Source organism: Macaca nemestrina, chromosome 15 (assembly GCF_043159975.1).
Source record: "Macaca nemestrina isolate mMacNem1 chromosome 15, mMacNem.hap1, whole genome shotgun sequence".
Taxonomy (NCBI): Eukaryota; Metazoa; Chordata; class Mammalia; order Primates; family Cercopithecidae; genus Macaca; species Macaca nemestrina.
Window position 1 is genome coordinate 85,678,679 of NC_092139.1, and position 26,364 is coordinate 85,705,042.

General features: G+C 52.6%; 1 protein-coding gene across 6 annotated transcripts in view; it reads right to left on the reverse strand.

Annotated features, from left to right (window-relative positions):
* Positions 1–404: 404 nt before the first annotated feature.
* LOC105480735 (clathrin heavy chain like 1) overlaps positions 405–26,364 on the reverse strand; it is a 113,849-nt gene continuing 87,889 nt past the window's right edge. For 4 of the 6 annotated variants that reach the window (XM_071080008.1, XM_011739882.2, XM_011739883.3 and 1 more), the window contains 11 exons: positions 24,318–24,482; positions 21,649–21,756; positions 18,131–18,298; positions 17,908–18,057; positions 13,197–13,328; positions 9,244–9,354; positions 8,819–8,989; positions 4,348–4,569; positions 1,669–1,744; positions 1,137–1,176; positions 405–908 (listed from right to left, as the gene is read on the reverse strand). In XM_071080008.1, coding sequence (XP_070936109.1) covers positions 1,157–1,176; positions 1,669–1,744; positions 4,348–4,569; positions 8,819–8,989; positions 9,244–9,354; positions 13,197–13,328; positions 17,908–18,057; positions 18,131–18,298; positions 21,649–21,756; positions 24,318–24,482 — 1,323 coding nt within the window. In that variant the 3' untranslated portion in view covers positions 405–908; positions 1,137–1,156. Of the gene's footprint in view, positions 909–1,136; positions 1,177–1,668; positions 1,745–3,025; positions 3,117–4,347; positions 4,570–8,818; positions 8,990–9,243; positions 9,355–13,196; positions 13,329–14,672; positions 14,870–17,907; positions 18,058–18,130; positions 18,299–21,648; positions 21,757–24,317; positions 24,483–26,364 lie in introns of those variants that run through there. The other 2 variants (XR_011613882.1, XM_071080009.1) reach the window with 2 other exon arrangements.

Here is a 26,364-nt window from a genome sequence, read left to right on the forward strand (position 1 = left end):
CGAGAGCAGCGGGATCCCCGGGGATCCCGGAGGCCAGGGGCATACCCTCCCCGAAAACACGTGGGGCTAGCCCAGTTCCTGAGGAACTCTAACGTTTCGAAGCTGGAGGAGGAAGGCGGGTGGCCGGTGAGAAGGGGCTACGCCGCCGGGTCCCCCTCCCGCAGCGGCCACGGGCTGGGACTCACCTGCCGGTTTCCACCCACACCTTTCCCGGATTTAGAGTTCCTGCATTCAGCGAACAAGGTCCGGAAAGACCCCAAATGCAAGCGGCTGTATTCTCCTAGGCAGCTTCTCTGGGCGCAGGTCCCACACCCCCAGAGGGCCCAGCAAATCTTTAATGGACTGCGGGGCCTAGGAAACTGGCCCCTGTCCCTCCCACCCACACCAGCACCAAGCAGAGCACCTTTGCCTGGATAAACCGACTTTAATATTTCAGATTGCCAGGAGGCTCAGAGTCCTGTTATGAGGTCCGGTACCTCCAAACAAGACGTGTTCACGTAGTCTTCAAACTGGCCTGGAGGGGGCAGCTCCAGCCAGTCGGGGGCGCCCAGGAGGAATCCCTGGCTCCAGCAGGAGGGCCCAGAGTCCAGACCCTGCTGGCGGCTGAAGATGGTCTTGGGCTGTCAGCCTCTACCCTGGCCTCCCTAGGCTCTAGGATGGCTCAGAGGTTGCCATCATTGGGTTTCACCAAAAATAAATATTGTCCAGGTGTCCCTGCCTCCCACTGCGGTCCCCTGTGCTGCTGGAGTGACACACTCCTTGGAGAAGTTAGTAACTCTGCAGGTAGAGTGGGTGGAGACAGCGCCCACTACACGCAGAAGTTGTACATTGGAGGCTGGTGAAGTTGGGAGCACAGGCATATCCATAGGGGAAGCTGGCAGGGCCTGCTATCAACCTCAGCTGCTGGCCTGCAGAGGGGGAAAGCCCACAATGAGCAGAGCTCTTCCTGCCCATGGGGGTCCTCTCCTGGCTACCCTGAGTAGCTGGGGCCCAGGAAGCAGGGTCTATAGGACCAGCCCTTACCACCCAGAAGCTGAGGCACCGAGAGAGTAGGCACCCAGAGGCAAGGAGTGTGTGGTCAGCCAGAGAAGCTGGCCTGGCTAGAGGATAAGCTAGTCCCCAAATGGGACACTTACTTAGTGCAATCAGCTGGGTCTCATTCATGCCCATCAAAATCTAAAAAAAACAGAATGGCATTAATGGTGGAGGGACACACTCAGCAGGAGGCTCGAGACCCACCAGCATGCTACACACTCACACCACATCCTCAGGCCTGCGTTGACCCAGCAGTGTCCCAGCACCCCACAGTCTCTCCAGTCTGCTTGACAGCCAGGCTGCCCTGGGCAGGTTCTCAGGTGCAAAGTTCCTCCCAGCACACACCAGCAACAGCCTTGCTGCCCAGGGGCCAGGCCCAGCAGGACACAGCAGCAGTTCACAGCTAGGCAGGCAGCCCCATCAGAAGGCAGGCACCCTTACAGCAGGGAGGACAGTGGCCATGCCAACATTCCTGGACGTACACATCTCCACACCCAGCAGCCAGTGGGATCCTTCCAGCCCCCACCCATCTATTCCCATCCCCATTCAAAGCCCAGCCAGGAAAGGGCAGTGGGACTTTGACTCCCTCCCTGCTCCCTCCCCAGGGGGTTGGGGGCTACAGGTGCCACCTACCAAACATGAGAGGGGCCGGCTCCATCACATGCTCCTCTTGCTTGTGCAGACTCTCCAAGGCATCCAGTCTGTCCACCTGCAAGGAGGCGAGAGCATGTGAGCACCTGCTTGACAGAGTGCAGTCCCGGCCTCTAGGTGAAAGTAGAGTGGAAGGTCAGGACACAGGGCCTCCAGGAGAATGACAGTGGAGGAGGTGCACATGGGCAGAGGTGGAGTGGCTCAGTCCTCACCCCATGCACTTTTATAATGCAGCAAGGCATGGAGAGGTGAAGCCTCAGTAGCTGGGCTGAGATGGAGCAAAAGGTGGGGCCCCCAGAGCTTCCCAGTGGGGACTGGGGCAGTCAGTTGTTACAGGCTGTGAGTGTGGCCTGCTTATGGGGGGCCAAGTCCTCCTCTGGATACAGGGACACTGCCATTTACTGACTTGCAGGGCTGGGGCCATGTGCAGGGAACACTGCCTGCTGCTGAATCCAGTCAGTCTAGTCTGCCCGCCCCTCCAAACCAGCAGAGAGATCATGTGGCTCTCAGAGACAAGTCACCTGGCACCTAGACACTTCACCTGAGAAGTACTGAGGACAAACTGCCTCCTCACTCTTCCCTGAGGCTTCACCAGACACTGACCCCACCCATGGCCAGAGAGTGAGGCGGCAGCACTGCACTGGAGGGGCGGCAGCAACTGTGCAGCTAAGATCCCCTCACAAACACACTGAGTAAGAAAGAGAAACAAGAATGTGCCCCCATGAGCTGGGGTCTGGGGGGCTGAGAAGTGAGGAGGGAGCAGGGGGCACACTCGCTGACACCTAGGGTGAGGGGTGAGCTAGGCCTGTACCCTCCCTAAACTGGGAGAGTGCCGGGGACATCTCAGAGGGATGGCCCTTGAGCTTCCCAGATGAGCCACGAGGCCCTGGGCCCAGCTGTCCACCAGGAAGGGACTGTGCTTCTTGTCTGTGCCCTCATTCTCCCAGCACTGCTGTGTGGAGTCAGCTGGGCCCCAGCTCAAGCTGACAATCAGCTCACAACCCCACGCCACTGACTGGGAAACCCCTTGCCAGCCCCCTCCTCTCCTTGAACTCTCCCCATGACAGGCGTCTCATCTGCCCCGGCAGAAATAGGTGGGCAGCAGCAGGGCAGGTGCTGCAGCAGCCACCACTTCCCAGGGCCAGTGGAGTCTGGGAACCCTGGGCCAAGGCTGGGCAGCCACAGTGCAGACCAAGGTGATAGTGGCTGCTAACTCCATCATCCACAACAGAAAGGGAATGTGCTCCTCAAAGTCCTGGGGGATCCCCACAACAGTACTTTGACCCCCACAGGATGACATCCCTGAGGCCTGGTGAGCCTGAGTTCCTCTGACACTAACCCACGGACCTCTACCGCCAGGAAGAGATTCAAGCACATTCTTCTTTCCTTGTGCTGGTTCTCAGAACACAGACTACTTTCAGGAAAGACACCTGAGGGATGGGAAAACCCGCTCATCATGGTGAAAGCAGCTTCCACAGGCACACACCAGACACTGCACAACGCACACCATACACTACATACCACAAACCACACACCACACATGCTGCCTGCAGGGAGCTGCCATCCACTGTGGTGGGGGAACCAGGGCCCTTGTCAATCCAACCAGTCCATGTCCCCTGGCAGCCCATGCATCTCAGGCCATGTGGCCAGGGCTGTCCCTTCCTCCCCACCCCTTGACAGTCATCAGGGAGTTTCTCACTCAGGCGTGCTATGCAGATGGGATGGGGTCACACTGTCCTACAGAAGGGCGATGGCCTCGAATGGCCTCTGGGATGGCCTTCACTAGGGGTTGGGCAGCCGCCTAGAGGCTCTGCAGGCGGCAGGCAGCCCTCCAGGCACTTCCAGGCTAAAGCTGGCAGCATGAACTCACCTTCCTGTTTCCCTCCTACCTCCCACTCACCTGGGAGGCCCCTCCCTTCCCTTGCTCCACTGAGTGATATTTCAGCATGAGTGCCTTCCAAGGGTCTCCATCTGGCTTGAAGGAGGTTTAGATGGGCAAGTAGATGCTACTGGAGGTGACTTTTCCAGTGTTAGAAACAACAAACTGTACCAGATGACACTGCTGACACAGGTCTCTGGACAGTGGCTAAAGCTAGGTCCCAGCAGGGACTCCTAGGACTTCAACACCAAGGGAGAGTTTTACAATCAGGTACTGTCACTTCAGTGAGGCAGAGAGTCATCCTCCCTATGGCTGTTAGAAAGATTCAGTGCATCTGTGAATACTCCTACTATGTGTTCAGCAAAACGCAGCTACCACCAACAGGTATGCTAACAGCTGCACCCCCAGATGCCACTGGGAGCTCCACGGGGAGCTGGGATTGCCAGCCACCTCACTGTCACCCTGATGAAGTCCAGGGCTGGGGACGAGCATGCCTGCTGTGCTCCCAGCAGTGTGCACACTGCGACAGCTGCACAACTGGAGTCTGCAGGAGGGCTGCTGCCAGTGGGCACTCCCCATGATTTTCTGGAGGGGCTTAATGTTGGGCAGAAAACCACTTGAGCATCAAGGAAAGCAGCCACTCCTGAAGGCGGGCCAGGGCTACCTGGGGAATCTGGGTTGGCCTCAAAGGGGCCCACCCTTAAGACCTGCGGCCAGAGTCACTGCTAGGGGTGGGCTGTGCCACACAGGGGCCAGGGAGCTGCAGCCGGCCCGGCACCTACCTTGCTCAGGTACTCCCTCATCACCTGGATGAAGTAGGGCATGGCCAAGTCCACGAGATTGTGCCTCCAAGCCAGCTCGAGCACCATGTCTGGGTGAAGCAGGTCGTAGCAGGTGAAGAGAGAGGCTGCAAAGCACTCCCTCTTGCCTTCCTCCAGGAACCACTGCAGCAACTTCTGGGCTAGCTCAGCATCTCGCGACTCTGCAGCATGCTGCATGGCATCCTGCAGCCAAGGCAAATGGTTGCTTGGGCGTCCTGCAGGCACAGGCCTTGTGCCTGCAGCAGGTGGGCTGGAGGGCAGGGAGTGGCACCAGGCTCCACGAAGGCCTTCCTGCGCTGTGAGCAAGTCTGGACCCGTGGCTGAGCCATTCCCTGTACCCTGCTGCCCACTGGTGAAATGGAGGTATCACCTCCAGGGGCTGTGGAGGGGACAGGTGGCTCACGGAGGTGCAGGTGCCCTGGGAGACAGGAACTCTGGCCCCAAAGGCAGAGGGCATGCACTGGCTGCTCTGAGGAAGGCACTGATGGGGGTTTAGGGGTTGCAGGTGTGCTGCACTCAGGCCCATGGAGCGTGTGATACCCGGGGAGCAGTTAGGAGGGGTACAGCTACTGCTCTAGAAACAGCAATGTGCTTTTCTTTCAAGTGGCTCAAAAACCCCTAACTGCGGCCGGGCGCGGTGGCTCAAGCCTGTAATCCCAGCACTTTGGGAGGCCGAGACGGGCGGATCACAAGGTCAGGAGATCGAGACCATCCTGGTTAACACGGTGAAACCCCGTCTCTACTAAAAAATACAAAAAAAACCTAGCCGGGCGAGGTGGCGGGCGCCTGTAGTCCCAGCTACTCGGGAGGCTGAGGCAGGAGAATGGCATAAACCCAGGAGGCGGAGCTTGCAGTGAGCCGAGATCCGGTTACTGTACTCCAGCCTGGGCGACAGAGCTAGACTCCGTCTCAAAAAAAAAAAAAAAAACCCCTAACTGCTATTTTCATCCTTGCAAATGTATTTGTCTAAGACAATATCATTCATAGAATAACACCTGCACCTGACCAGTCCTGAGGAAGCCTGCACTTCCTGTGGCCATTCTCTTATTTTCTAGCCCCACAGCAAGTGCTGGATCACCTGACTCCCTCTATGGCCCTCTATGGCAGGGGCTATTAGTACCCCTTTCAGAGACCAGGAACCTGAGACCAACATGTAGTCACTTGCCCAGGGCCACGCCACCTGGAGTTGGCCATGACCCACTGACTGTGACCTGTGCTCTCCAGGATACCCTGTGGCGGTCTCAGCTCCGCATCCCGCCATCGCCTGCAGCACACACCTCTGAGTTCCATTTGGGAGGTCCCTGAGGACGCCCAGTGCCCACATCTGCATGGCCCCGATGTGCTGAGCCGGCTCCGTAGAGAAGTCTCTCCTGCCGGCACACTGCTCACAGAGCGCTGCCTCCTGCCCCACACTGTTCCCACAAAGGCACCAGGATTCGGACCCGCAGGTGAGAGCTCCAGGTGCCTTTGGGTCGCTGCTTTGAGGACCTGTGATGCCCGCTCATCTGTCTCCCTGCCGTGCCCTCCAGTGGCCCAGCCTACCCTTGCTGACTTGTCTTCCACATGTGCCTGAAGTGGGCACTGCTGTTCCTCTTCTGTGGGCCTTGGGGACTGTCTCACTGGCTTCCCAGAGGACTTCCAGTAGCAGCAGCCCCCAGGAAGCTCCCAGTCAATGCCCTGCTCCTGTGGCCTGGAGCTGGCTCGAGTCAGACTCTCCCACACCCTCCTCTCTCATAACCACCCTGGCTCATGCCACTCTGGGCAGCCTGATCCTGGTCCCCGTCCCTGCATCCAGCTCTCCAGTCTACACCTGTACTTCCGCAGGCCCCCGCTCTTCACTGGTGAGTGTGGGAGGGCCCCACTGACCGAGCTTTCATTTAGATTCTACTTCTGTCATCTGGAAATACATTTTTCTGTTGCTGGCTGGCTTGGTCCTGACTGGACACACTGTGACCTGGCCACCCCTCCAAGAAGACTCCAGGAGGCTTCAGCTCTGGCCTCAGGGCAGGCTCCTCCAGCGGCAGGGCTGACCTTGGGAAGTCTGCAGGGCCGCCTGCGCATCGGGGCTTATAGGCCTCATCCCTGCCTCTACCTCCTATACATAGCACCACACCCCAAGCTGTGACAACCAATCATTCCCTGGGGCCACAGGCACTCCTGGCTGACAGCCACTGTTCTGGGGGAAGCGTGCTCCGCCACTTTCTTTTTTTGTTGTTTTTTTTTCTTGAGATGGAGTCTCACTCTGTCGCCCAGGCTGGATTGCAATGGTGGGATCTCAGCTCACCGCAAGCTCCGCCTCCCGGGTTCTTGCCATTCTCCTGCCTCAGCCTCCTGAGTAGCTGGGACTACAGGCGCCTGCCACCACGCCTGGCTAATTTTTTGTATTTTTAGTAGAGACGGGGTTTCACCATGTTAGCCAGGATGGTCTCGATTTCCTGACCTCACGATCTGCCCGCCTCGGCCTCCCAAAGTGCTGGGATTACAGGCGTGAGTCACCATGCCCGGCCGTGTGCTCGGCCACTTTCTATCTGTGGCTTTGTGTCGTCTAGACTCTCTTCTGGACCCACGTGGCTTGGAGTGGGTGGCTGGCAAGGCCAGTAGGCCTCTGGCAGCACTGACAGTCCTGCTCACTCATCACTGCCTGAGTGTTGAGGAGGCTGTGTGTTTAAGCCCCTGACAGGGACCACATGGGTAGGACAGAGTGGCTGTGATCAGCCAGCCAAAGGCAACCTTTCCTCAGGTGCGTCTGAACCCAGCTGTCTCCTCCCAGCAGCCAGGTCCAGAGACTTCCAGGTGCTGTCTCAGAGCCTCAGCAGCTTTTCCTCTCCATTCCCTCTGCAGGGGCTCTTTGGGCACCTCAGGAAGGACCACAAGCACTGTCACCAATGGCTAGATGTCACAGAACAGTCCAAAACACTGGAGGTGACAACTTAGGGTGAAACTCAATGCAACACTGATTCCAGGGATCACAGGCCTCCATGGAGTCCCAGCCAACAGGCACAGCCCAGGAGCCATGAGAATGAAGCCCCTGTGCTAGACAAGAGGTGGCAGGTGTCCATGTGTCCTGGGAAGATACTCAGGAATGCCCAAGGCCAACTCCATAAGTAACACCCTCAGGTCAAGTCCAGAGTCTCTGGGCACAAGGGGCCCTTGGGAATTGGCTCAGCTGCGTAACACAGCACAGACAAGGCCCTCTTGTACAACTCCACCTCACCCCCAGGGAGATGTTCAGGCCAAGCAGAGGATGCTAATGCCTTCGGGGTCTTGGTGGTTCTTCCAGGCAGCCCAATCTGTCCAGCAGATGCCTGGATCCTGGTCTGAGAACTGGTCTGAGAATGATACTAAGAAACCTCTCACCAGTAGAAAAACACACTGTTTGTTTTTCCTCTCAAGTGGTCCTCCCACCTCAGCCTCTAAAGCAGCTGGGACTACAGGTGCACAGGACTATACCCAGCTTTGAAACAAATGTTTTGAATGTGATTTATTTATTTTTTTCCTTTTTTTTTTTTTCAGGGACAGTTTCACTCTGTCACCCAGGATGGAGTGGAGTGGCGCGATCTCTGCTCACTGCAACCTCTGCCTCCCGGGTTCAAGCGACTCTCCTGCTTCAGCCTCCCAAGTAGCTGGGATTACAGGAGTACACCACTACACCTGGCTAACTTTTGTATTTTCAGTAGAGATGGGGTTTCACCACATTGGCCAGGCTGGTCTTGAACTCCTGACCTCAAATGATCTGCCCACCTTGGCCTCCCAAAGTGCTGGGATTGCAGGCATGAGCCACCACGCTTGGCCTTTGAATGTGATTTTAATTTAGGCTTTTAAATTCCTCAAATCTTTTTTTTTTTTTGGAAACAGGGTCTCACTCTTGCCTACGGAGCAGTGGTGTGATCATAGCTCACTGCAGCCTCTGACTCCTGAGCTCAAGTGATCCTCCCTTCTCAGCCACCCGAGTGGCTGGTACCACAGATGTCCATCATTACACCTGGCTAATTTTTTGTAAAGGCGGGGTCTTGCCATGTCACCCAGGCTGGTCTCAAACTCCTGGGTTCAAGCACTCCGCCCACCTCAACCTCCCAAAGTGCTGAGATTACAGGTAAGTTCCCAAATCTTTATAGGAAGTAAAGTAGGTGTCAAAAAGTGAATCTTGCCACACTGTGTTTTGGTAACTGTCGTGAAAAGAATCAACTCATTAAGACTCTGTAAGTCTTTCAATGCAAACAGTTTTTAAGGGGTTCTAACTCACTCTCAATTCTTACCCTATGTTCTAAATATGGTCTCCCCTTAATGCCAATCCCCCCACCCACCATGAGGATCCCCTGGTGAAGCTCAGAGCCAGGTCTCAGGAACAAGAGGGAAGGGGTGTGACCCCCAAAGCATCAGGAAGTATACCAAGGCAGGAAGGTGGGAGGAAACAGGGGCCCAGGCCACCAACCTTGTAGAGATGATCCTTCTTGCAGAGCTCCACACTCTGGGCCCACCAGTTATTGCCCTTGTACAGATAGGCTGCAATGCGCCTGAACTCCATCAGCTGATGCTTCTCCAGCCGCTGAGCCAGGCTGATGTTGTCAAAGTTGTCATAGGCATCGATAGATGCCCTTAAGCCCTAGGAAGACAGCCTTTCTGTGAGGGATGAGACATTGTGACATGGGCTGCCTACACATGGAGCAGACACCTTGTGTTACTTGATGGCTGCTGCTATCACCACGGCCTTAGAAGGGCCCCTACCCATACATCCACTGGTGTCCTGTGAGGCCTGCATACTTTCCTGTGCAAAGGCAGCCTGCTTTGAGAACAGAATGGCAGTTGCAGGGGAGAAGCCCAGCCCACCCAGGACAGGGCTCCCTCCTGCACACCCACCTGATAGTCCTCCTCCTCTGTCAGCAGGTAGTTGAGTGCCTCATTCACACTCTTGTTGTTGTGGCTCTGGACTGACCGCAGGTAAGGCTTCACCAGGGGCAGCTGACCTGCCTAACAAGTTGGGGTAACTGTCAAGGCACTTGGCCAAGCTTGTTATGGGGACACTAGGCAGGGGTACAGGTGGGCATGTGCGTGCCATCCACTTGAATGGTCCAGCTCTGGACCATTCAAAGGCACCTTCTGGACACCTAGAACCAAAAGACCTATACTCACACAAAGAGGACTGTCTGGGTGATTCAGTGGACGCCAATGTCACCAGAGACATTCACACCTCACAGACACTGGGGTTTGGTTCCAGACCACCATAATAAAGTGAATGTCACAATAAAAGAGTCATATTAATGTTTTTTTGTTTTTGTTTTGAGACGGAGTCTCACTCTGTCGCCCAAGCTGGAATGCAGTGGCGCAATCTCAGCTCCCTGCAAGCTCCGCCTCCTGGGTTCATGCTATTCTCCTGCCTCAGCCTCTTGAGTAGCTGGGACTACAGGCAACCAACACCATGCCCGGCTAATTTCTTTTTGTATTTTTAGTAGAGATGGGGTTTCACCCTGTTAGCCAGGATGCTCTCGATCTCCTGACTTCGTGATCCGCCCACCTTGGCCTCCCAAAGTGCTGGGATTACAGGCGTAAGCCACCGCGCCTGGCCAATTAATGTTTATACTATGTTGTAGCCTATTAAGTGTGTAACAGCATTATGTCTACAAAAACAGAGTATACACCTTAATTAAAAATATTTTAGCACTAAAGAATGCTAACAATCATCTGAGCCTTCAGTGAGTTGTAATCTTTTTGCTGTGGAGGGTCTTGCCTCAGTGTTGATGGCTGCTGATTCATCCAAGTGGTGGCTGCTGAAGGCTGGAGAGGCTGTGGCAATTTCTTTTCTTTTCTTTTTTTTTTTGAGATGGAGTCTTGCTCTGTCCTCCAGGCTGGAGTGAAGTGGTCTGATCTCAGCTCACTGCAACCTCCACCCCACCCCAGTTTCAAGTGATTCTCCTGCCTCAGCCTGCTGAGTAGCTGGGATTATAGGTGCCCGCCACCATGCCTGGCTAATTTTTGTATTTTTAGTAGAGACAGGGTTTCACCATATTGGCCAGGCTGGTCTCAAACTCCTGACCTTGTAATCCACCCACCTCAGCCTCCCAAATGTTGGGATCACAGGTGTGAGCCACGGCGCCCGGCCTCTTTTTTTTTGAGACAGAGTTTTGCTCTTTCGCCCCGGCTGCAGTGAAGTGATCTGATCTCAACTCGCTGCAACCTCCAGCCCCCGGGTTCAAGCGATTCTCCTGCCTCAGCCTCCCGAGTAGCTGGGATTAACAGGCACATGCCACCATGCCCGGCTATTTTTTGTATTTTTAGTAGACACAGGGTGTCGCCATGTTGGCCAAGCTAGTCTTGAACTCCTGACCTCAGGTGATCTGCCCGCCTCTGCCTCCCAAATTGCTAGGATTATAGGCATGAGCCACTGTGCCCAGCCAGCAACTTCTTTCTTTCCTTTTTTTTTTTTTTTTTTGGGGGCAAAAGGAGTCTTGCTCTGTCGCCTAGGCTGGAGTGCAGTGGTGTGATCTCAGCTCACTGCAATCTCTGCCTCCTGGGTTCAAGTGATTCTCCTGCCTCAGCCTTCTGAGTACGTGGGATTACAGGTGTGCGCCCACCGTGCCTGGCTAATTTTTGTATTTTTAGTAGAGACAAAGTTTCACCACGTTGGTCAGGCTGGTCTCGAACTCCAGACCTCGTGATCCACCCACCTCGGCCTCCCAAAGTGCTGGGATTACAGGCGTGAGCCACTGCGCTTGGCCAGCGATTTCTTAAAAGAAGACATCAATGAGGTTTGCCTCACTGACTGACTCTTCCCTTTATGTAAGACCACTCTAGACTTGCGTTGCATAAAACAAAACCAACAAAACAGACAAACGGATTGCTGTGCAGCATGCAATGCTCTTTGACAGCACTGCACTCACAGTAGGACATCTTTCAGAATTGATCTCAGTCCTCTCCAAACTTGCTGCTGCTTCATCAACTAGGTTCATGCACTATTCTAAATCCCTTGTAGTCATTTCAACAATGTTCACAGCGTCTGTCCCAGGAGGAGATTCTATCTTAAGAAACCACTTCTTTGCTCATCCCTAAGAAGCAATCCCTAAGAACTCCTCATCTGTTCAAGTTGGATCCTAAGATTACAGCAATTCAGTCCCTTCTTCAGGCTCCACTTCTAATTCTAGTTCTCCTGCTGTTTCCCCCGCATCTGCAGTGACTTTCTCCACTGAAGTCCTGAACCCCTAGAGTCATCCATGAGGGTTGGAATCCACTTCTTCCAAACTTCTGTTAATATACGAATATTTTCCTTATATACTGGTGTCTTTACTTATTTATTTCCAACTTTTTATTGATACATGATAGTTGTGCATATTTATTGGGCATATGTAATATTTTGATACATATACACATGTGGAATGATCAAATCAGGGCAATTAGGATGTCCATCACCTCAAGCATTTATCATTTCTTTGTGTTGGGAACATTTCAAATCTTCTCCTTTAGCTATTTTGAAATGCACAATAATTTATTATTTTTTTGAGATGGAGTCTCTCTCTGTTGCCCAGGCTGGAGTGCTGTGGTGCGATCTCAGCTCACTGCAACCTCCTGGGTTCAAGCGATTCTCCTGTCTCAGCCTCCCAAGTAGCTGGGACTACAGGTGCCTGTCACCACGCCTGGCTAATTTTTGTATTTTTAGTAGAGACAGGGTTTCACCATGTTGGCCAGGCTACTCTTGAACTCCTGACCTCGGGTGATCTATCCGTTTTGGTCATCCACCCGCCTCAGCCTCCCAAAGTGTTGAGATTACAGGCGTAAGCGACCATGCCCGGCCATTAATTAGCCTAATTTCAATGTTGTTGTGTCTCAAGGAATAGGGAGGCCCAAGGAAAGGAAGAGGGGCCAGGGCACGGCCAGTCAGTGGAGCAGTTAGAACACATACAACATTTATCTATTAAGTTCCCCTTCTTATAGGGGCATGGTTTGTGGCATCCCAAAACAATTACAATAGTAACATCAAAGATTGCTGGTTGTGTGCACTGGCTCAAGTCTATAATCCCAGCACTGCAGGAGGCCAAGGTGTGAAGACTGCTTGAGGCCCGGAGTTCAAGGTTGCAGTGAGTTATGATCATGCCACTGCACTCCCATCTGGGCAACAGTGCAAGACTGTCTCAAAAAAAAAAAGATCACTGATCATAGATCACCATAACATATATAATGAGAAAATTTGAGGTATTGTGTGAAATCCTAAACTGTGACACAGAGACACGAAGTGAGCACATGCTGTTGGAAGAATGCCTGACAGACTTGATCAATGAGGGTTACAAACCTCCAATCTTTTTTTTTTTTTTTTGAGACAGAGTCTTGCTCTGTTGCCCAGGCTGAAGTGCAGCGGTGCGATCTCGGCTCACTGCAAGCTCTGCCTCCTGGGTTCACACTATTCTCCTGCCTCAGCCTCCCGAGTAGCTGGGACTACGGGCGCCTGCCACCACACCTGGCTAATTTTTGTAGTTTTAGTAGAGACGGGGTTTCACCGTGTTAGCCAGGATGGTCTCGATCTCCTGACCTCATGATCTGCCCACCTCGGCCTCCCAAAGTGCTGGGATTACAGGTGTGAGCCACCACACCCGGCCACAAACCTCTAATCTTTTAAAAAACACAGAATTTGAGAAGCACAATAAAGTGAAGCATGATACGGGAGGTATTCCTGTGTCTGAAATCTAAAACAGTTTGATACACTGGTGAATCTTCAAGTTAGCTGTGGGTCATTTCAAAAGCTCTTTATCAAGGTGCTATCATTCAGATGACTTTGTTAGAGCTAGCCCAGTACACTCTTCTACCTGGGGTTTTTGCTGACTCACCTTTGAAAAGAAACTGACTGTCCGGGTGTGGTCCAGCCGGGGTGACAGCACCAGCAGCAAGTCATTGATGAGCAGTGGTTTGTAATCCAAATAGAACTGCAGGGCTCTGTAACAGAGCTCAACGTTGGCAACCTGCGTGGAGCAAACCTGAGGGTCAGTTCCTGTCCCTGTCTCCAGATACCCCAGGGCTCCTTCCAGTTTTTGCTCAAATGGCACTTTACTACTGAAGCCTGCCACGACTACCCTCTATAAGACTCAATGGCCCGTGAAGGTGCCTCCTCCCATCCCTGAGGTATTTTGTCCCCCAGCACTGACACAGCGACCATTTCTTAAGAGGCTAGTCTCAGGGTTTCCTGCCTCAACCCAGCAACCACACCAGTATCTGATGCAGGGTCCACACTCAACCAGTATCTGCTGAATGAATGAATGAAGTGTAATCAGCCAGAATGAAGCCCAACAGCAAAACTGAACAACACAGTATGCTTCCACCCAAGCAAGATTACCCCAGCCTTCCTTTGAAGCCTCAGCCTGAGCCATAACCAACTGGACAGCACATCCTGTGACTTCCCCAAAGCTTCTGAGCTGAAACACTGTGGTGCTCAGACCCTGGGTGAGACCCGAAGGTCAGCCCATGCAGAGAGTGGACCACTCTGGGTGGACCCTGTGCCTGTGCTCCTGGGTCTCGAGATCTAGCCAGGCTGCTGTGTCTCTCAGCACTTTCCCCACTGGTTTGCCACCATTCTCTTGCTGGGCGACGTCATTGTTTTTTTTGTGTTTTTTTTTTTTTTGAGACAGAGTCTCGCTCTGTCACCCAGGCTGGAGTGCAGTGGCACGATCTTGGCTCACTGCAAGCTCTGCCTCCTGGGTTCACACCATTCTCCTGCCTCAGTCTCCCGAGTAGCTGGGACTACAGGCACCCGCCACCACACCCGGCTAATTTTTGTATTTTTAGTAGAGACGGGGTTTCACCATATTAGCCAGGATGGTCTCGATCTCCTCACCTCGTGATCCGCCCGCCTCGGCCTCCCAAAGTGCTGGGATTATAGGCGTGAGCCACCACGCCCGGCCCCAGTGATGTCATTTGGTGGCCTGATGACTGTGGCATCGATGTCCAGGGCCTGGACACAGCTCTGTTCAGGGAGCATGTAAGCCAGATGGGCATGAACTAAGCCAGTGGTGATGAATGTGTCCGCATGAGTGTGGGGGGGGTCCTGGGCTGTGCACAGGGCACAGCTGGAGCTAAAGCCATGCTGGGAGCCCAGGGTGGTCACCATTGGAGCCTCCAGCACTGCTGGGTTTGGGTGACTTGGCAAAAATGTGGGGCCCGATGGGGTCTACTGACTAAAAGGGTTCTAATGACCCCTCTATGGCTTATCACTTCAGAGTATCTTCTTTCTCCTTCTCTTTCCCTTTTGTGCTAGAGCACTCACTGTCACCAAAGATTCTGACCCAGACAGGAAGCAAGGTCCCCAGTACCTGCCACCATGGATGCAGAGCAGAATGGTGACCTGGCCCCATCACAAATCTCCACCTATGGCACTGGTGGGCCCCCAGACTCCGCCACAGGCCATTGTGGGTCCACTCATATTGGAGCTGTAGGACCTGGCAGCCTTCCAGCTTGGCCCTTTACTCAGCAGCAGCAGGGCTAGGTCAGGGGGGATCTCAACTAGACACTGAAAAAGCAGAGGGCGGTCAGGATGTGATGTGGGGCTGAGGTGGAGGGTAGGGGCTCAAGTTCATCTTCTGTGGCAAATCACCTCCTCAAAGCCCCACCTGGTTCCCCGCCAACCACAAGGCTCCTCGGGCTTCCCATGAAGGAGATGAACCATCCAAGGACAAGCCTATTTCACTGAGGCTCTTGCAGGGCACCATGTGAGTGGGCAGACTTGAAGTGGGGCACCAGCAGTCCTAGCTTCCCTTGCAGGACACCTAGTATCATGTGCTCTCTTGGCCCTTTCTGGCAGGCCTGTGCCCACTAGCACGGTCAGCAAGGACAGCCAGCGCCCCAGAAGACATGGTAGTATCCCTGTTTCATAGAAGAGAAAACGGAAGGCTGGGCGTGGTGGCTCATGCCTGTAATCCCAGCACTTTGGGAGGCTGAGGCGGGCAGATTGTGTCCAGAATTTATTCCTTCTGGTGGGTTCTTGGTCTCACTGACTTCAAGAATAAAGGCATGGACCCTCACGGTGAGTGTTACAGGTCTTAAAGATGGTGTGTCTGGAGTTTGTTCCTTCAGATGCTCAGATGTGTCCAGAGTTTCTCCCTTCTGGTGGGTTTGTGGTCTCGCTGACTTCAGAAGTGAAGCCCCAGACCTTCGCAGTGAGTGTTACAGCTCTTAAAGGTAGTGTAGACCAAAAGAGTGAGCAGCAGCAAGATTTATTATGAAGAGCAAAAGAACAAAGCTTCCACGCACCGCAAAGGCACTCGAGCTCAGTTGTCTGTGGCCTCCAGCGGCCAGCTTTTATTCTCTTATTTGGCCCTGCCCACATCCTGCTGATTGGTCCACTTTACAGAGTGCTGATTGGTCCATTTTACAGAGCACTGATTGGTGCGTTTTTACAGAGTGCTGATTGGTGTGTTTACAATCCTTTAGCTAGACACAGAGTGCTGATTGGTGTACTTACAGTCATTTAGCTAGGCACAAAAAGTCTCCAAGTCCCCACTCAACCCAGGAAGTCCAGCTGGCTTCACCTCTCAGGATCACCTGAGGTCAAGAGTTTGAGACCAGCCTGGCCAACATGGCAAAACCCTGTCTCTGTTAAAAATACAAAAATTAGCCGGGAGTGGTGGCGAGCACCTGTAATCCCAGCTACTTGGGAGGCTGAGGCAGAAGAATCACTTGAATCTGGGAGGTGGAGGTTGCAGTGAGCAGAGATGGCGCCACTGCACTCCAGCCTGAGTGACACAGCAAGACTCTGTTTCAAAAAATAATAATAATAAAACAAAAGAAGAGAAAACTGAAGCTCAGATTCCATCACAAGCTCCAGGGTAGCTGGCTGGTGTGCTGTGCTGCACGACCTGAAAGAAGTGCCCACTGGATGCCAGGCACCTGCCATGGACCACTTGGTCAGGGGGAAACATGATGCCCATTGTATCAATGGGATAACGAGGTTCACAGTGGTGACACCCCTAACCCACATGGACAGAGACAGCAAACGGCTGAGCTGGGGTGCCCCCCTGTCTGAGTTAGCAAGCACCCCTGCTCAGGCTGCTGCTGGCCCAGCCCTATGGCTAAGTGGATTCCTGCTATTGTATGCCCCCAAATATAGATTGGATGTCATCCATCTGATTGGGTCCCTGCACTGGCGAGTATCCTCCTGCCCCCTTCACACCTGAGCTGACAATGTCTGTCTCCTACACAGCAGGTTGTAGTAGAAGCATCATGAGTCACACAAGGAACTGGACTCTGCCATCAGCCCTGCAGGCACCAGATGAGAGACGCTGCTCTCCCACACAGTGAGTCTCAGCTGTCCTGCTATTATTTTATATGCCACTAAGAAACAAAAGCATGGCCACTTCCACCACGGCTCAGCAATTTTTAAAAACACCTTATATCAGAGGAGTTAAAATGTGAATAAAGTACACACAGGAATGATCAAGTATGGATTTTCCAGCACACAGACAAATCTACAAGGCACCAGCCATGTGTGCCAGGCCACAGTAAGGTATGGCCTGGCCACACTCCCTCCAGCAACCTGCAGACTCTGCTCAGGGTGGGACGCCCCATCAAAGGCCTCCACCTTCATGTACCACCATGCCCAGTAACATGGATGTCCTCCAACAAGAAGTTCAGGTATGTGGCCTGGTGTTCAACACTGAGGTCCTTCAAATAGTTCCCAGGAAAGGCAGAGGCCGAAGGCCTCACCCGGCAGCCCATCTGCCGCTCACACCCACCCTCAGTAGCTGCATGCGGAAAAGAAGGTGCATGAGCGAGGCCACAGCTCACTGCTGTGCCACTCCAGTCATAGTGGACTGTGACCAGTTAGTTACCCAAGGACCATGGCACAAAGTGCAGATACCCAATGCAAAGGGATGGGGGCTGAGGATAAAGAATTCCAGCCCCTTCACCAAACTCACATACAGAGCTGGAGAAGGGTGAGTCCTAACGCTGAACTCTCTGAGACCAGGAAATAAAATAACAAGGGCTCATTTGACCATGGCACCCAAACCCGACACCACCCAACACTGTGGCTGCTGGCAGAGGAACTTGGGTCCCAGTTTAGCCCAGTGAGGCTACAGGATGGAGGCCCACTCCCAGACAGGTAAGGCTGCTGGTGCTGGGGAGAGACATGAATTAAAAAAAAAAAAAATGGTCCGATGGTGAAAAACAACCACAGGAAGTGGGGGTGGGAGCCCTGAGCTGACAGGGCAGAAGGAAGAGCAAACTGAGGCCTGGCCACGAGGGCGTGATGTGGTGGGAGGGGCAGGCAGGGTCATAGGGCCATAGGGACATGGCTGCATGCTGGCCTGACCCTGCCCACAGCTCAGCTGTGCATCGTTAGACGGGTCACCTGCCCTTCTTAAGTGTCAGTTCCCTTCAAAGATGGAATTACCACGACCTGCCCAGAGGGTGGTGGACTCAAACAAGTGAACGCACACACAGCATGGGGGCATGCTGGCACTCATTCCACTCCCACCTGCCCATTCCCCCGCACCCAGAATAGGGCCTGGCAGAGGCTGGCAGGAGCCGGCGCTCTGTATCCCCTCTTACCTTGGTAATGATGTCCTTGAACTGACCCTCCTTCCAGGCTTCAGTGGGGTGGCTCATCATGGTAAGCACAGCATTGTCGTACTCCTCGTACTTGTCATAGAGGAACACCAGCTCAGCCCACAGGTGTGCCTGCTCTGCAGCCCTCAGAACCTGGACAAGGAGGCCAGGGTCGGCTTGTGCCGCACGTGGCCACGGCTGCCAGACTGTCAGGAGCACACAGTACCTTTGGGATGTTGACACGGGACCAGAAAAGCTCCAGGTGCTCCAGCATCTTCTGTGGCTTGAATTTGGAGTAGAGGATGGCCAGCTCTGTGAACATGCCCATGTGGGCCCGCTCCAGGCCCAGGGCCGCCTCCAACATTGAGATCAGCTCCTCAAAGTAGCCGCGATCCTAGCAGACCAACAGCCACACGTGGGGCAGCGTGATTGCATGCTTCCGGCAGCCACCCTCCAGCCCATGCCCACGCCGCAGGGACCGTGCTGGTGACTGGGAATGATCCCGAGGAGGCACGTGTGAAGAAAACGTGTGTACATACTGTGCTACAGATCATGCCATTTACTTAGCAACTTATTGGATCATCTGACAATTACCAGTGGCACACTGCACTACAATTTTCTTTTTTTTTTTTTTTTTTTTTTTGAGACGGAGTCTCACGCTGTTGCCCAGGCTGGAGTGCAGTGGCCGGATCTCGGCTCACTGCAAGCTCCGCCTCCCGGGTTCCCGCCATTCTCCTGCCTCAGCCTCCTGAGTAGCTGGGACTACAGGCGCCCGCCACCGCGCCCGGCTAATTTTTTGTATTTTTAGTAGAGACGGGGTTTCACTGTGGTCTCGATCTCCTGACCTTGTGATCCGCCCGCCTCGGCCTCCCAAAGTGCTGGGATTACAGGCTTGAGCCACCGCGCCGGGCCTGCACTACAATTTTCAAGTTTAGTAAGTGCAAATTAGTATTGCCAATTTTATGAAAAGAATTAGAAAAAAAGTAGGAAGTGGGTGGTAACAGGGTCTGGGAATGATTTGTTTTAATCCCTTGCCACAGCTCATTACTGAGATCCTGGCTCCAACAAGCCTTCAACTCCACTCACGATGCCATGTGGCTGTTGTTTCACTGCGTCCCTAATTATGATGGCCAGCCCCTTGCATTCAGCCCTGCACCCCTCTGACATGCTCTTTGGACAAGACCAGATGTCTGGTTACAGCCTGCTTAGCATGCAGAAACCCTAGAGAAACACCCAGCCATGTGACCCTTTCCCTTTACTCTAACCACCACAGCCCTGGGAGGGCCCAACCTAGAGGATCACTTCACACCTCTTGTTTTCCTAAGGAGGACACCTTCTGTGCCCCCTCCACTCTCAGAGCAACCTCATTTCCCAGTGGCATACTTGTCTGCCAGCAGCATCTGCACCCCCCAATCAGCTACAGACATGCCGCCTGTGCTCCTGTCTGGAATCTGCCCAGCCTGTAGCTCCATCCCACCTGCTTGCCTACCAAGGCCACTGCTCTGGTGACTCCTCATTTCTCTTCTGCCTTATCTTCGCTCTCCACAGCTGAGTTCAGCAAGCATCCCACTTATCCTCCTGTCCTAAACACCTCCTCTCGACCCAATGTGCCTGCTAGTTACCATCCCATTTTTTTCTACTTCCCTTTGCAGCAAAGACTCCTCACAACAACCATTCCCATTCCTCTCCCTGTTCTCTCCAGCCAGCATCAGGCTGAGTCTCCCCCAAGCTTCAGGTCACGAGCATCCCCCTGGCCCTGCTGACCGCTCCCTCTTCCCCAGTGCATCCAGAAGCCAGCACACTCTCTGGGTTTTCTTCCCACTGTACTGGCTGCTCCTGCTCTCCTCCTCAGCCCATCCCTGTTGGGCAGTCTGGTCTTTTCACCTACACTCATCCCCAGGGGACTGCAGGCAAACATAGATAGATATGGATCACTTGTATGTCAGCAACTCCAGGTTCACTGCTCTAGCTAGGCTCCTCCTCTGTGGAGCTCCAGATCTGTCTCCAGCTGCCTACCTAATGCTCCCACCTGAACATGCAGCGGGCAGCTCAAGACTTAGCACCACGTGTCCAAAAAGTAATTCCTGTCCTTCCCTCCCACGCTGCACCTTCAGTCTTCCCCTCATCCACTGGTGATAACTCCGTATTTCTAGTTGTTCAAGCCAAAACCAAAAGGAGTTCTCCCGGGCTTTTCTCTCTCACTCCATATCAGTGCATTAGCATATCAGGGTGGCTGCTCATTTAAAGCACATACCCAGTCCTGATGGCCTGATCACCTCTCACCCTGTCACCACCACCCTAGTCAGAGTCACTGTCCCTTCTTGCCTAGACCACTGCAACAGCCTCTAGCTGCTCTCCTGGCTCCTGTCCCTACTTCTCAAGTATGTGGTCTCAGCACATGAGCCACCATGATCCTTTTACCCCATCAGGTCAGCCCTGCATCCATCCCACGTACAGCCCGTGGCTTTCCTAACGGCCTGAGATCTGGCCCTCCATCAGCCTCCCTGCCCCATCTCTGGTTCCAGCCCCTTCCTTGAACACACAGCACACTCCTGCCTCAGGACTTTGCCTGGCCACTGACCCTTCCCTCAAATGTCCTCATGACCAAATCCTTCTATTTCTTCAGGTCTTTGCTCAAATGTCACCCCATCAATTGCTGCTACCTTGACTGCCCCTTCATGAAACTCCATCCAGGCACTTCCATGCCCTCAAACCGGCTCCATTTTCCTCTATAATTCATCACCTTCAAACACACTATATAATTATTCACTAGGTTTGTTGCTTGCCTGCCAACCTTGCTGAATGCCAATTCAATTAAATAGAGGCTTTTCTGTTTTGTTCACTGATACAATTATTGAGAATAATGCCCAGCACATAGTAGGTACTCAAATATTTGCTGACTAAATTGTTCTTTTGTCAGCCCTGTACTGGTTGATTACCCTCCCTGTTGGCTTTCCAGTTCATTTCTCAGGCGCCTCTCTGGGGGTGGGAAAGCATTTCTCATTGAAAAGCCATCACACCCAGCCTGATATCTAGACACTCTGGCGCTGGTGCGAGCCCCTCCAGACGACGTCTCATGTAGTGAGGGGTTTGAGGCTCAAGTTCCATGGCTATGGTAACACTACTGAGCAGAGTCACATCCCATCTTCATCTGCCTTGACTAACCATACCTGCAGTGTCATGCAGCTCTAGGAATCCCACAAGTGGAAGCCCAGGTCCCTAAACACACAAATCACTGTCTACCAACCACTCGAGAGAGCCCACCTACAGCATGAACACACAGGGCCCCGCCCTTCCAAAGGGTCCATGTGGGGTTCCCTCTCTTGCCCGTGCTTTGTCCCTATGGCAATTGATAAACAGACTCCTGGGGCTACACACTGGGGAACTAGGCTATGGACCGGAGCTCTGTCAACACCAGCCCAGTATTCTCAGCAACCCTCCAAGGGTTGTTCCCGGCATGCAAGCCACTGACTGAGTTTCTGAAGGCCCAATAACACAAAAGGAGGGAGAGAACTTTAAAAACACAAAATTCCAGCCAGCCATGAGGTCAAGGATCGCTAACAAGGCAACTGAATTTAGTTTATAAATGACCGTCTAACACATGAATCCTCCCCTTGGGGCCATGCTTCAAATCTGCAGATGCAGCACTGTGACGGTCACATGCTAAGGGGATGGCCGTGCCTCTGTGTAGAGTATTTAGGCATCACTTGTCATCTGCATTACCAGCAGAGATCATCTGGTCACCTGGTAATAGCACATCAGCTCCTCCAGCTCATCTGCATGAATGACGATGTGAAGACCACACAGCTGTGCGAGGTGGAACTCCTGTCCATCCACGCAGGCAAAGCACACCTAGGGGATGGAGGGCAAGCGTGAGGGTCCCCAAGACAGAACACAGCACCACAGCAGCTGACTTACAAGGGACACAGTTGCAAATGCAGAAATACCAGCCAGTGGGGTGTTTTAAGTTGGATTCTGAACAAGTAGCTAACTCTAGGATGAATTGTACAAGACTGGCAGGAAAAAATATGACATTTATAATCTGCAGGCCAAGGAGGTGCTTGAGACCACAGAAAGAAGAAAGTTCGTGCATTACTTCTTAGGCCCTGAGTTTTGTTCAGGTGGCAGGAAAGTCATACTGGAATTCCAGGTTTGGGGTTTTTTTTTTTTTTTTTTTTTTGAGACGGAGTCTCGCTCTGTCGCCCAGGCTGGAGTGCAGTGGCGCAATCTCGGCTCACTGCAAGCTCCGCCTCCCGGGTTCACGCCATTCTCCGGCCTCAGCCTCCCGAGTAGCTGGGACTACAGGCGCCCGCCACTGCGCCCGGCTAATTTTTTCTATTTTTAGTACAGACGGGGTTTCACCATGGTCTCGATCTCCTGACCTTGTGATCCGCCCGCCTCGGCCTTCCAAAGTGCTGGGATTACAGGCATGAGCCACCGCGCCCGGCCAAGGTTTGGGGTTTGAAAAGGAAGGCTAAAAAATAATGACCATCGGAGTGCATCTCATCTGAGTGTTGTTTTCACGGGGGAGTTTGCTTTAATAATTTTTTTTTTTTTGAGATGGAGTCTCGCTCTGTCACCCAGGCTGGAGTGCAGTGGCACGATCTTGGCTCACTGCAACCTCTGCCTCCTGGGTTCACACCAGTCTCCTGCCTCAGGCTCCCGAGTAGCTGGGACTACAGGTGCCCACCACCACACCCGGCTAATTTCTGTATGTTTAGTAGAGACGGGGTTTCACCATGTTAGTCAGGATGGTCTTGATCTCCTGACCTTGTGTGCCTGCCTCGGCCTCCCAAAGTGCTGGGATTATAGGCGTGAGCCACTGTGCCCGGCCTGCTTTAATAATTTTTTAGACTACTTTTGTTTTCTGTACTGTACAGTATGTATACTTAACGATAACAAGCCTTGAGAAGTACAGAATTCTCCTGTGCAGAGAGGCCCTTCAGCTGCGCTTCCTGAGAGAACTGACAGGACTAACCCTGCACCACAGAGCTGGGTGTGCCGTGCAGTTTCCCTGCTTCTCCCACCTTCTATACACAGCACATGTTCCCAAGGTAGAGAAAGCAGAACATGAAGATAAACAAAAATAATCACATAAGCCAGTGTCATTAACTTGAGATACAATCTTTGGCCCACTGTTTCCTATGTGTGATACGTACACCAGCCCCCTGACAAATCTCTCACATATGCACAGTGGAATCACATCATACATTCTGCATGATGACATATTCCTCGCATAATATTGGCAACATATTTTCCTGCAACTCTGCCTATTCATCTTAAACAACAGGGTAGAGTTGTAATGCATACATTAACAAAGGCCTTGGCCGGGCGCGGTGGCTCATGCCTGTAATACCAGCACTTTGGGAGGCTGAGGCGGGCGGACAACTTGAGGTCAGGAGTTCGAGACCAGCCTAGCCAACATGGTGAAACACTGTTTCTACTAAAAATAACAAAAATTAGCTGGACTTGGTGGCATGCGCCTGTAATCCCAGCTACTCAGGAGGCTGAGGCAGGAGAATTGCTTGAACTCGGGAGACAGACGTTGCAGTAAGCTGAGATCACACCACTGCACTCCAGCCTAGGCAACAGAGCAAGACTCCATCTCAAAAAAAAAAAAAAAAAAAAAAAAAAAAAAGAAAGCCAGGCACGGTGGCTCACACCCCTGAAAGCCAGCACTTTGGGAGGCCAAGACAGGTGGATCATGAGGTCAGGAGATCAAGAAACCTCATCTCTACTAAAAAATACAAAAAAATTAGCCAGGCGTGGTGGCGGGTGCCTGTAGTCCCAGCTACTCGGGAGGCTGAGGCAGGAGAATAGTGTGAACCTGGGAGGCAGAGCTTGCAGTGAGCCGAGATGGCGCCACTGCACTCCAGCCTGGGTGACAGAGCTAGACTCCATCTCAAAAACAAAAACAAAACAAACAAACAAACAAAAAGGCCTTGACATTGGACCTTCAGGCTAATTTTAATCTTTCATTAAACAATGCTGTTTTGGATATTTTTTCACAATTTTTTCTACTTAAAGATGATTCTGATATTATCAGAGAGCCTTGAGACAATTTACCAATTTGCCACAAAGGACCAATAATGTAAATTTACAATGATTATGCAAATAAGGTGACATGATTAAAAAGGGTGATGAAAATACTTATAATACTGATAATTCCATGCTATTGAGGCTGCCTCTGGGGGCCAACTGGTCAGAGATCGGATTCTCTGGGGCCTCTGTTCCAACTGCGAACACTAGCTTAGAGACTCTGAGAATCCCAAGGGTTCAGACCCCTGCCTGGGCAAAAGACCAGCACCCAGGCTCATCCCATATGGCAGAAGAGTACTGAGCAGAACACAAAGGACACAGAGAGCATGCCTGTCCAGAGCACACTCTGCTGTCTGCAGTTGCCCGCAGCTCACCTCCTTCCACGTCCGGGTGCTGCTGGCCTTGCGGCTGTTGTCCACTGCTGCCTGATACTCACCGAGGTGAACCAAGGTGGAAGCCAGGCGGGCAAAGTTAGAAACATTGCTATAGAGCAGCTTGGCAGCCTCGTACATTCCCTTCTCGTAACAGCGGTCTCCAACCTATGGGTAATAGGGTAGCTCGACTGAGACACTCTTCAATGGGAAGATTTCTCCAGAGTTGCTTTCAAGTGCCTAGATGGCAGAGGTATTATTCTGTTTGCTAGGGTGGTAAGCATCTTTCTGATCGCACCAGTGACCAGATGAAGTTGGCCTTGGCTTTCCAGTCCCTGGACACCCTCCTCCACCTCAGGGGGCGCTTCTACTTGCCTGCTCCTACATAACCCTGTGTTCTGGCACCTCTCAGGCCCCGACTGTCACCTACTACATTTGCATCCTACTGGGCCTGGGCTGAGGAGCTGTGCTCCTTGCTGCTTCCAAGCTGTTCCCCTTCCTCCTCAATAAAAACTGTTGACAACCAATCTTGTGTCAGGTATCACTCACCAGCCCTAGTTCCTGATGCCATTTACAAATCCTTCTCCTTCTCCGGCAATTTACTTGACTTCCTATGATCTGGGGACCTTGTTCTGTTCACAAGAACAAGTCACTGCTATAGCCATACCTTACACCTCAGAAGAGAGCTGCCAGCCCTGGGAACCTGCCACAAGTACCTCCTCTACGTAGCACCGCCCAGCTCACCATCCTGAGCACCTCAACTCCACCAGTCCAGTGACCGGACTGAATTCCTGCAGCCCTGTCCATGCCCAACTTGCACTGCACTTGCCCCAGCTGGTGGCCCCAGATCATGCTGCCCAGCTCCTGGCACTCACCTTTGATTCTCCTGATAGTTCTCAGTCCTGCTCAGAACTAGTTCTCTGCCCATTCCCTACCTGTGGCTGCAGAGCTAAACACAGACAGCAGAACCCTTGACTCTCCTGACTGTTCTCAGTCCTGCTCAGAGCTAGTTCTCTGCCCATTCCCTACCTGTGGATGCAGAGCTAAACACAGACAGCAGAACCCCAAAGTGCTGATGGGTCTCTCTAAATTCATAAAGGCTAACATCAAATGCGCTGGCAACACTACCCATCCTACTTCCGTCATCCACCGCACCTCCCGCACCACCCCACCTGCCATTATCCATGGCATCTCTCATGTCAACTCTTTCATATCTCCTTCTCCTCTCAAAGCTCTAACGATTCCTCAAGCTGAGTATTTTGGCTTCCCTTTTCCTGAGAAAACAACCAGGAGAGCCTTTCACAGCACAGTGTCTGTGGATGTCCTTCCTATGCCACCAAGGTCTGCTCCATGGATGCCCCGACCCCCTCTCCACATGCTCCATGTCAGGGTTTCAGCAAATCCCTGCATCAGCATCACCTTCTGCACTCATTCACTCTGACAAGCTTAAAGAACCACTGTTCTTTTCTCGAGTTTAAAATAAAACAAAACTGGCCAGGCACGGTGGCTCACACCTGTAATCTCAGCACTTTGAGAGGCTGAGGCAGGTGGATCACCTGAGGTCAGGAGTTCGAGATCAGCCTGGCCAATATGGTGAAACCTTGTCTCTACTACAAATAGAAAACTTAGCTGAATGTGATGGTGGGCACCTGTAATCCCAGCTACTCGGGGGGCTGAGGCAGGAGAATGGCTTGAACCTGGGAGGCAGAGGTTGCAGTGAGCTGAGATTGCACCATTGCACTCTAGCTTGGGAGACAAGAGCAAAACTCCGCCTCAAAATAAATAAAAAATACTAATAATAAAATAAAATAAAATAAAATAAATTAAATAAAACAAAACTAATCCAACTTGCTCTGCCCTCAACTTACCTGGGGGTTGTCAGCCTGTTTCCACGCTTCCCATCAGAGCACAGTTCTCAGGGAGTATCTGTGTGTCTATAACAGCTATCCCCTGTCTTCCTATTCTCTCTGCAATCCACTCCAATCAGGCTTCTGCCAGCCCCTCTGCCAGGGTCACTGCTCTTCCAGACAGACGCAGACATGGTTTTCTG